The 11,868-nt window shown below is 38.6% G+C and overlaps 1 protein-coding gene across 1 annotated transcript; it reads right to left on the minus strand.

Annotated features, from left to right (window-relative positions):
• Nucleotides 1-258: 258 nt before the first annotated feature.
• Nucleotides 259-4,545, minus strand: rpl27 (ribosomal protein L27). Its single transcript, XM_022672104.2, has 5 exons — nucleotides 4,437-4,545; nucleotides 3,129-3,211; nucleotides 2,611-2,780; nucleotides 1,087-1,197; nucleotides 259-344 (listed from the first exon to the last, which is right to left on the minus strand). The coding sequence occupies exons 2-5, from the start codon at nucleotides 3,207-3,209 to the stop codon at nucleotides 296-298; spliced, it is 411 nt and encodes a 136-aa protein (XP_022527825.1). The 5' UTR covers nucleotides 3,210-3,211; nucleotides 4,437-4,545; the 3' UTR covers nucleotides 259-295.
• Between the last annotated feature and the right edge of the window lie 7,323 nt (nucleotides 4,546-11,868).

Consider the following 11,868-nt stretch of genomic DNA (forward strand, 5'->3'; position numbering starts at 1 on the left):
TTAGTCAGATTTAGTCACATGTAGTATTTAGTTTTTTGTAGTACAGTTAACGCAGTTACAATTTCACTTTCTCCAAAATCCCAGCACTTTCCAGGCCTGTAAAACAGAACGTTAAAATTCAAGCATTTTCCAGGATTTCAAGCACCCGTACGAACCCTGTATAGTATAATTAATATAATATTTCTGAACTTTAATTTATTAAGCAATTTTGTAAACCAAAAATATATAAATAAAATAATCACAAAACAAATCCACAAATGTTTTTTACAGATTTATTAGAGAACCCACTGAACACTTAGAATCTGAGCTTCTGGAAGAACCATTTGTTCTTGCCGGTCTTGTATCTGTAAGAAAAAAAGAGGAGAATAATTTTAGTATTATACATCAAACCAACAAAAAGTAATTTCACAGAATCAGTGCAGGGATATTCACAATATAAAAACGCTATTGGAGTTATCTAAATGACTAAATACATGCATAGCAGACACCAGCAATGACTGTCAGAACAGCTAATGATGGAACATTTTTACATGACCGTTAACGTTTTTTTTCCCTTCCTGCACATCCTATAGTGGACACACTGCTGGGTAAATGGAATTGTACTGGTTTTATGTGTTTACTGGTGTAAATCTTGTCTTCAGAAGAGTTAGAGTGCATATTCACAAAGAATCAGTGTGCAATCAACCCTGTGAGCCACCATGTTTTTGAATTGGAAAACACCATCTAGCAGATATATATATTAAACAAATAAAACATAAGTGTTCCAATTAAACATTAACTCAAGATCATGTAAACTTAAACTAACATTTTCAATCAGTAAAAGAATAAGACCTGAGGCTCAGAATAAAACATTCAAACAGAAAAGGCAAAAATGAACGAAGATTAACGATAAATTGAAGGTTTTCTGCCTTAAACCCACTGGTTTTTCCACTAAACAGCAAATTAAAAAGTAAATTAAGCCCCTTAAGGTCCTGTGGTTAGGCATCTTAAACATCTTATTTTCCTTTTTAGAAAGCTCAAGATCCGAGTCCATACGACTGAAGACCAGGAACACAGTGAAAGTGGTTCAAGTTTCCAAAGACTCACCTCTCCTCAAATTTAACCTTGGCCTCCCTCCTGGCTTTACGCTTCAGAGCAGGATCCCTGAACACATCCTTGTTGACAACAGTTTTGTCCAGAGGAATGTCAACAGAGTACCTGAACACAGAACAAAACATTTAATTTTCACATTCATTCTGACCGTTGACAATACACTACAAAAAGCACAAAGAGCTTTATAAATGATCCACTTGACAGACTGCAATGAAAATTTACTAGATGTTTGAATTAAATAGCCACACAAAGCTGTGCCCAAACTTATTCAAACAGAACGAAGCAAATTTTTTAATCCGACGCGTGCAGTTGGTGTGGTGCAGTGGATAACACCACTGCCTACCAGTGAGCTACAACGTGGGAGGCTGGGGTTCAATTCCAGGTCTGGGTAACATTGGTGTAGCATAGCATAAAGAGTCTTTGGGCAAGACATTGGCCCACTTCTTTAATAGGAATAACTCTAAGTTGCTCTGGATAAGAGCATCTGCTAAATGCCATAAACATAAATGCAAGAAAAAGTCCCATACTCCAATGAAATTTCTCCACCAACAAGACAGCAAATTCTCTCATATACTGTATACATGCTGCCCTCTGACCTCTATTATTATTATTGGTCCCCTAAATAATAAGGCTTTATATACTTATACATACATAACCTGAATGCTTTAATTCCAGAACTTTGTCAAATGACAGTTCACACAAAATATGCAAACTAAAAAAACTACAAACTTTAAGTACTTTAAGTCATTAAACAAAGCCACCGAAACATCTGGAAAACACACTGAAACTTAACCAATACTGACATCTACATGACAAATGCCGGATATCCATCAGCACCACTTAACAGTCATAAATACGGAAAATGCAAACAAACAAATATAGCTTTAATTCCAGTAAGTCAAATCAAATTCATCTTAACCAAGCATCTACTAGTATCAACAGGTTTCCAATATTGTGCATTTCAGTGAAACATTGACGATGCCTGCTCTTCAGACAATTTACATGAATCCAAGAGGCTTAAAAGGCTTAAAAAACAGACCATCTTGCTAAAAATGTAAATAAGCAGCATTTTGCCACAATGTTTGAGACACCGCATTCTAATTTTAAAAAACAGCAATTTAGACCCTGGACACTTGGGGTGGGAATAACAGGGCATCTCACCATAAAATATTACTATGACATGTTGCAAACAATAATGAGGGTCACGATACAAGTATTATGTGATTCTCCATCACAAGACCTTTCTGTACGATACTTCACAGCATCTGTGTTACTGAAGAGGATAGAATTATAGATTTATTGATCTCAGACCCACAAAAACTGACAACCAATATTCTTAACCCTATTTGTTTGATTAGCAACACTACGTGGAGTAAAAAAGTAGTGTAAATCATATTTGGGGTGAGTCTTAAGGAGTTTACAGTGCTTACGTCTGAGTAAAAAAACTTGAGTGATATTTTGTCCTACTCAACTCAATACATTAATGACCTCATGTTTGTGCTTCCTGCTCATACATACCTGGTGGGCATCAGGTGGTTGTAGTTGTAGACCTTAACGAAAGCCTTGATCTTGGATCTCTTGGCAATCCTCTTCTTGCCCATGTTTGTGGTGACCTTACGGGGATAACGGTCAATGCCTGATACCAGGGCGTGGCTGTATGGGCGGTCAGTAGTGCCATCATCAACATTCTGAAGAGAAAGAGCATCATCAGAATTAGTAATTAGATACAAACATTAACATTTTTCCCCAGCCAAATTAACTTATTTGAAATAGGGATGCACCAATGTGATAATTGTGAATTCACACAAGATATTTTCTAAGTGCAGATCTTTATAGAAATACAAAAGCTTTTCCAATACTGTAAGATAAAACTATGCACATATTAGTTAAGCAATTCAGAATCATAAAATATAGTAATTTAAGAATTCAACAAATACATAGAATTTCAGGAACATCTGCCTGACCCAACTAAACATACTGACAAGACTTATAATTTTGGGCAGATGTCCTATTTTAAAACAACCAACATGGCTTACCTTGACAATGACGGCTTTACGTCCGGCGTAGCGTCCAGCCAGGACCATCACCACTTTACCAGGCTTCATAAACTTGCCCATCTCTGAAAAAATAAAAAAACAGAGGACAAAAGTGTTAGTAAATTTAACAACTTGCAAGACTTTAAAGAGCCCAAGGCCCTTTAAAATCAGCACTGTCCTTTATTGTAGGTCATGAAGTTCCTAAGTGACATACTGAACATCCTAAGAGAACCTCAGAACATTGTGTGCGTGTTAGTTCATGCGACTTTACAGAATGTAGGTGTGCGGAGTTAGTGCTGGAGATAAAACTGAAAAATACATTTGTAGACCACAAATGTCACTGTCGACCAATCATTCATTTCTAACAGCACCGCATTACACAAAGTGCTGGGGACAGAAGCGCAATGGGAGATGGATAAGAAGTCTCCAAAAGTGCCCAAACAACAGATTACAAAAATTACTCACTAAATATTAGTATTTTCCACATTTAAACAAAATCTGGACATTTAAATACCTTTTAAATATTATGTTAAGCTGTTTCATTTGTTTTTAGTGATGGAGTACTGAATATTAGTCCATAAGCAAAAATAATCATTGACTAATCGCCTAAGTGAAATAAATCAGATTAACCAACTACCAAAATAATCAGTTGCCGGCCTACTCCAAAACCAAGCATGCAGGAAACTACAAAATAAAAGTGCTCTACTCCAAGACCTTTATAATGAAAGTGAGGCTTTAGATGGACATGCTAAATGCCAACATTTAACACACTGAGATACTGCCATTTTCACCTCTGGAGGAAAAGCCTAAAACGAGTTTCGGATTTTTTTTCTCAAAAAAAATATCTCAACATGAGCCAGCTAGCCTGATCTGTTTTAAAGATAGTAACTTAAGGCTTGAATATGACCAGTAAGACCGCAAACTAGCTAGGCTAGGTTAGCTAACTTAGAAAGGTTCGCCAAAATAGCAGGTATTAAACGACTGCAGACCCACATAACAGCTGACTAAACGCGTTCAGAACATAAGAGTTTATAAAGACATAATAAAGCCGGGAGTTCTCGTGACTGTGCTGCATTTTAGACACTCTGTGAAGCAACAACACAGCAGTCCACTGACGCCAGAGAGAAACGCGACATACAGTGCTATATTTAATCTCCACATTCTGGACTATTAAAGCGCAAATTAAAGCAAATAAACACTTTATTGTAACGTTAAACATGTTATCTTCACAATCCGTACGTATAAACGAGTGAAAATGCGGGATTTAAAGCAGATGGAAGCCGATTATTTGATCTGGTTTAAACTTACTGATCTGATTCTACAGCCGCCGCGATCAGGAAAGGAAGTTAGTTGGGCGGGCCTGAACCTTGACACCAGCAGAGCGTGACGTATTTCCTCCAGCTTTGTGTTCTGATTGGTCAGAACAAGATGTGCTAACCAAACCGCGTCTGTGTCTCCTACTAAGGGCACTTTTAAGGATGGAGGCTCGAGAGGCCATTTTATAGCGTTCCAATTAGGATATATGGTTTTAGGTAACCTCTGGGTTCCGTCCAATATCACACTAAATAGTATGTTTAGTATGTTAATACACTTTAACACCACTAGAAACTATTAATAAACATAGTATGGAAAGTGTTAAATTGTGTGATTTAGGACACATCCATGAACTATTATAGTTTGTACATATGTGTGTGTATACTTTTGTTGTGCAATGACAGTAATGAAATCTATTTATCTGTCAAATCAAATCAATCAAATGTATTTATTTATTAAGTGCTTTTTGCAACTGATGTTTCTTTATGCGACCATGCAGCTATTAAGCTATTAATACATTTCACTGTTGTACCACAGATTACCCTGCTGTGTATGACAAAATAGTTTGATTTCATTTGATCTAAGCTAAATATGGTACATATGCATGCACTGACTGATTAATCAGCATTATGTAGCTCTAATGCTAACCCATAGACTGTATATAGCTGGACAGAGCATCGTCTCTCAAAAGTGAAGCCACCACAGGTCGGGCGCCCCCTGCTGTTCAGTTTCAGAAAGCCGTGTAACCCCACCCATTCCCATAGGTTTCAATGGCAAAACAGACAACTTTGAATCACGTTTTTTTCTAATATACTGTAATTCTACCTCCTTTATTTAAATGCAACAGCGAGTGTAACCTCTGCTTATATTGTTAATTTTTATATCCCCACAGAATTCGTTTTTTAAAACGTTATTCAGCTCTATTCAAAAAAGGTGTGGTTATTGTAAAAGGGCTGGTTATGGGCGGGACCAATAACAGACCGTCAGCTCCGCTCCGCCCCGCTCTGCAGTCTGTGACCGCGAGGCAGCCCTCAGGGGTGGGGTTATTTAAATGAGTAAGCTGCTCTCCACAGTGCAGAATCGGGTGTCAGGATCGCCAACATGGCGGAAGATTTTGGCTTCATTTTCATTGAATGAATGGGAACGGCGACACGGCGTCCATCTTTTTTTACAGTCTCTGTGCTAACCAGTCAGCACTCTGTAGTGCTAATGCTAACCAGTCAGGACTCTGTAGCTCTTAAGCTAATCAGTGAGCTTTCTGTAATTCAATGCTAACCAGTCAGGACTCTGTAGCTCTAATGCTAATCAGTCAGCACTCTGTAGCGCTAATGCTTACCAGTCAGGATGCAGTAGCTGAAATGCTAACCAGTCAGGACTCTGTAGTGCTAATGCTAATTAGTCAGGACTCTGTAGCTCTAATGCTAACCAGTCAGGACTCTGTAGCACTAATGCTAATTAGTCAGGACTCTGTAGCTCTAATGCTAACCAGTCAGCACTCTGTAGCTCTAATGCTAACCAATCAACACTCTGTAGCTCTAAAGCTAATCAGTCAGCACTGTGAGCTCTAATGCTAACCAGTCAGCACTCTGTAGCTCTAATGCTAACCAGTCAGGACTCTGTAGCACTAATGCTAATTAGTCAGGACTCTGTAGCTCTAATGCTAACCAGTCAGGACTCTGTAGCTCTAATGCTAACCAGTCAGCACTCTGTAGCTCTAAAGCTAATCAGTCAGCACTTTGTAGCTCTAATGCTAATCAGTTAGCACTCTGTAGCTCTAATGCTAACCAGTTAGCACTCTGTAGCTCTAATGCTAACCAGTCAGGAATCTGTAGCTCTAATGCTAACCAGTCAACACTCTGTAGCTCTAATGCTAATCAGTTAGCACTCTGTAGCTCTAATGCTAACCAGTTAGCACTCTGTAGCTCTAATGCTAACCAGTCAGGACTCTGTAGCTCTAATGCTAACCAGTCAACACTCTGTAGCTCTAAAGCTAATCAGTCAGCACTGTGAGCTCTAATGCTAACCAGTCAGGACTCTGTAGCTCTAATGCTAATCAGTTAGCACTCTGTAGCTCTAATGCTAACCAGTTAGCACTCTGTAGCTCTAATGCTAACCAGTTAGCACTCTGTAGCTCTAATGCTAACCAATCAGCACTCTGTAGCACTAATGCTAATCCATCAGGACTCTGTAGCGCTAATGCTAACCAGTCAGCACTCTGTAGCTCTAAAGCTAATCAGTCAGCTCTCTGTAGCTGTAAGGCTAACCAATCAGCACTCTGTAGCGCTAATGCTAGCTAGTCAGCAATCTGTAGCTCTAATGCTAACCAGTCAGGAATCTGTAGCTCTAATGCTAACCAATCAGCACTCTGTAGCGCTAATGCTAATCCTTCAGGACTCTGTAGCGCTAATGCTAACCAGTCAGCACTCTGTAGCTCTAATGCTAACCAGTCAGGACTCTGTAGCTCTAATGCTAACCAGTCAGCACTCTGTAGCTCTAATGCTAATCAGTTAGCACTCTGTAGCTCTAATGCTAACCAGTTAGCACTCTGTAGCTCTAATGCTAACCAGTCAGGAATCTGTAGCACTAATGCTAATTTTCCAGGACTCTGTAGCGCTAATGCTAATCCGTCAGGACTCTGTAGCGCTAATGCTAACCAGTCAGCACTCTGTAGCTCTAAAGCTAATCAGTCAGCTCTCTGTAGCTGTAAGGCTAACCAATCAGCACTCTGTAGCGCTAATGCTAACTAGTCAGCAATCTGTAGCTCTAATGCTAACCAGTCAGGAATCTGTAGCTCTAATGCTAACCAATCAGCACTCTGTAGCGCTAATGCTAACCAGTTAGAACTCTGTAGCTCTAAAGCTAATCAGTCAGCTCTCTGTAGCTGTAAGGCTAACCAATCAGCACTCTGTAGCGCTAATGCTAATCAGTCAGCTTTCTGTAACTCTAATGCTAACCAGTCAGCACTCTGTAGCGCTAATGCTAATCAGTCAGCTCTCTGTATCTGTAAGGCTAACCAATCAGCACTCTGTAGCGCTAATGCTAATCAGTCAGCTTTCTGTAACTCTAATGCTAACCAGTCAGCACTCTGTAGCGCTAATGCTAATCAGTCAGGACTCTGTAGCGCTAATGCTAATCAGTCAGGACTCTTTAGCTCTAAAGCTAATCAGTCAGCTCTCTGTAGCTGTAAGGCTAACCAATCAGTACTCCGTAGTGCTAATGCTAGCTAGTCAGCAATCTGTAGCTCTAATGCTAACCAGTCAGGAATCTGTAGCTCTAATGCTAACCAATCAGCACTCTGTAGCGCTAATGCTAATCCTTCAGGACTCTGTAGCACTAATGCTAATCAGTCAGGACTCTTTAGCTCTAAAGCTAATCAGTCAGCTCTCTGTAGCTGTAAGGCTAACCAATCAGCACTATGTAGCGCTAATGCTAACCAGTCAGGAATCTGTAGCTCTAATGCTAACCAGTCAGGAATCTGTAGCTCTAATGCTAACCAATCAGGACTCTGTAGCTCTAAAGCTAATCAGTCAGCACTCTAAACTCAAATGCTAACCAGTCAGGACTCTGTAGCTCTAATGCTAATCAGTCAGGACTCTGTAGCTCCAAAGCTAATCAGTCAGCACTCTAAACTTTAATGCTAATGCTAATGAGTCAGGACTCTGTAGCTCTAAAGCTAATCCGTCAGCACTCTAAACTTTAATGCTAACCAGTCAGCACTCTGAGCTCTAATGCTAACCAGTCAGGACTCTGTAGCTCTTAAGCTAATCAGTCAGCTTTCTGTAATTATAATGCTAACCAGTCAGCACTCTGTAACACTAATGCTAATCAGTCAGCACTCTGAGCTCTAATGCTAATCGGTCAGGACTCTGTAGCAACAATGCTAACCAGTAAGGACTGTGTAGCTCTAATACTAACCAGTCAGCACTCTGTAGCGCTAATGCTAACCAGTCAGCACTCTGTAGCGCTAATGCTAATCAGTCAGCACTCTGTTGCGCTAATGCTAACCAGTCAGGATGCAGTAGCTCTAATGCTAATCAGTAAGAACTTAGCAGTAGTAATGCTAACTAGTCAGTGCCCAGTAGCAGTAGTGGCCATACAAATAAGCCCATAATCATATCCAGCCAAGCAAATGAATCAGAATTTACTTGGAGGTTTTATTCAGCTTGCTAAATCAGTGACTATTTTTCATTAGCTCTTAGCAGGCTTAGCATAACTGACCAAACTTCTCATTTCAGATCCATTCACTCCTTACTTACAACAAAATGAAATAAAAGAGGACACATTTTTCATTCAATCGTTTATCACTTTCTTTAAATTAACAGAATCAGAATTTTAAATCAAATACAGAGGATGAAACACAATTTTCATTAACACAAAGACTGTGAGAAACTGCTGCTAAACAACTGAATCAAAACAAAATGAACATTTTGGAAAAGCATGGTGACTAAAACAATCATGGCACTAAAAGTAAACACCAATATACACTATATCGCCAAAGGTTTATGGACACCCACTTTAGGTTAGACAGAGATGTGCACACACAACACACACTGACTGGCACCATGCTTAATGCCAGGCGTGAACTTGAAGGGTATACAGTAAACCACCAGGATTGACCTGTGGAGCAGTGGCACTGTGTTCTCTGGAATGATGGTGCTCCATAGAATACTTTTGGGATAAGCTGGCAAGTTAGGGATGAGGTGGGATGGTGGTCATTCATTACAACATTCTGATCTCAATAATTCTTATGTTGTGGCACCACTTATGCTGAATTAAGTCCTTATAGATCTTATAGATGTTGTTTGAAGATAATGAATGAGCAGGTGTCCCCCATACTTTTGTCCATATAGTGTATTTGAATCTGATTGGAAATTCTAACAAGAAAAAGTGCTAAATATTCAAGGAAATACCAAAATAACACAACAGGGAACTAAATGTATAGATGGGTGATATGACAATATTGTATCCTGTTTTCCTGCTTTTCCGAGAGAAATATCTGACTGGATATGGTCAGTGCTAAAGAACACTGATTAACTATTGAATGGGCTGAAGAGTCTTAACTTTTCTTTCCTCCACAATATGCATTTGTTTTAAACACACTACAAATACCGGTACACAAGTTTAAGTCAGAAACTATATGATTTGTCTCAAAGGTTTGGCTAAATTAGAGAAATATCGTCCAATTATCTATCACATATTTTGGCTATGTTTAAAAATCAGCCAATACTGATAAATAGCTCACTTTTTCCCATCTTAACTACAAAACATAGCAGTCCAATATTTTAATCATATCACCCAGCCCTAACTAAAACAAAAATGCAATAAATTCCTACATGTGGGATTCTGGACTGGATTGGACCTCGTTTAGTAAAGCTACACTAAAGCACAACGTCAGAAATAAAGGAAGCATATATTTCATGCTGAAGAAAAGACTAGCTTAAAAAGTCTACCTTAAAGCATGCACTCATCACATCCAACACATTCAACATCAGGTTCAAAATCAACAGGAGCATAAACACACTTTAAACATTCCAAAAGACCAAAAAAAAGAAGGAAAAAAAAAAAAATCTTACAAGCTTGAAAAGAGTTGGAATACAGTCATTGGGCACAGTAGTGTAGGAAGTACATTCAAGATTGTAGAGCAGTGGTTCTCAGCCCTGGTCCTGGAGAACTCACAACATCACATATTTTAGTGGTTTTCCATTTGCTAGCTTCACGCACCACGACTTACTGTGTTGTCAGATCGTAGCACCTTTCACAATACACAACATGTTGTTTTGCAAAAATATTTTAGTCAGTCTTTGTGGTTTGCTCACTAAAAGGACAAGATTAGGCACACAGGGTCACAAATAATACAATCTTTCACCAGGAGGAACACACGATGAACCTGACTGCTGTCCAAAATCATGCGCTTTGCATTCTGATTTGCAGCAAAAACGTACAGAAGTAAAAGAAAAGAATATGGATGAAAAACATGTATAAAGAATGTTGTTTATAACTCTGCCCCCTGCTTTTTCCTCAAATTACATCATGCGCTTCGATTTGCTGTGGCACTTGTCAACAGGCTCAGATAGTATACCTGCTTGCGAGGCATTGGCGATCACTTGACAATCACTCAGATTGAGTCTTTTTACAGGCTCATCCTCTAAAATGAAGACGGCCATCTAGCATCACTGGGGACTGAAGAAAAAAACAAACAAACAAACACATAGACAGTTGCACCACCTGGTAGCCTGTACAATAAGACTGATAAGAATGCATTGTTTTCGAGCTACATGGTTTTGTTATTAAAACGATGCTTATAGAATCTCCAATAACTGTCGGCAACTGAAAAATTCGACCTTAAATCCTGTAGTCCTCCTCTACTCAAATTCAGAACTTCAACTCAGAAAGGGCCCGTTAATGAGCCGAGTAGCTGGGTCAGGTTTTTGCTAAAATATGCAGAGTAGGTGGTCCTCCAGGACCAGGGTTGGGAACCACTGTTGCAGATCATTCAAAGGAGACTGGCAGGAGCTCCAAACAACTCTCAAAGCTCTCCTGTTGCAGCAAACAAGCAAGTCCTTGTCCAAGTCCCGAAAGGTTGGAATATAATCCAGCCTGTCTGAAATGTCAACGCGCACTGATGGCGCCCGAACTGCCACTCAGGAATGAAAGAAAGGTCTGAAGCCTTAAAGCAATACTTCCATATACAGTGTTCTTCAACCTAATCTCAGTCTGATCTACTGTATCTGCAGTGTACAGTCACCAACAATTACTTTAACAGCCTTCTCCTTTCTCTTAATTTATAAAAGAACCCAAAGACTAGGAACACAATTACTGTCTCTGTCATGCAAAAAAAAACTTTTTGTAGAAGTAAAATCCTTCTAAATTTTTATTGAAAGTAATGTTACAATATTTTATTTCAAGTAAATTTGAAGATTTCTACTACTCATTAAATTTTGACAAACTGTGTAAAAACTGCCATATTCACATATAGTTTAGATTCACATGAATATTTTGTCCGTGAAAATTTGTATTAGTTTTAAAAGTCAATAGGCAGGTAAATTGACCTGAATTCAAAATGCAACTGTTTTCCACACTGCAAAAAAAGTATTCCTTCCGTCTAGTCTAAATATCAGATATTTCTTATTTTAACATTTTACGTTTTGTATAAATATTAAGATTATTTTACTTACCGCCAGCTTAGTTTTACTTTAAATTAAGTAATTTTATCTACTGAAAATGTCTTGTACAATTGCTTGTTTTAGGTATTATTTCCTAAGAACACCTTTATTAACTTATTCTTACTTGTATTTAATATTTATTATTAATTATTGGCTGATAAGGCAGTATTAGTAGATGGAACAAGTAAAACAAATTAATTACAAAGCATAACAAAATCACATAGAGAACAAAAATAGATACAGACTATATGTAAATCTATTAC

This window comes from Astyanax mexicanus, chromosome 19, assembly GCF_023375975.1.
Source record: "Astyanax mexicanus isolate ESR-SI-001 chromosome 19, AstMex3_surface, whole genome shotgun sequence".
Lineage (NCBI taxonomy): Eukaryota > Metazoa > Chordata > Actinopteri > Characiformes > Acestrorhamphidae > Astyanax > Astyanax mexicanus.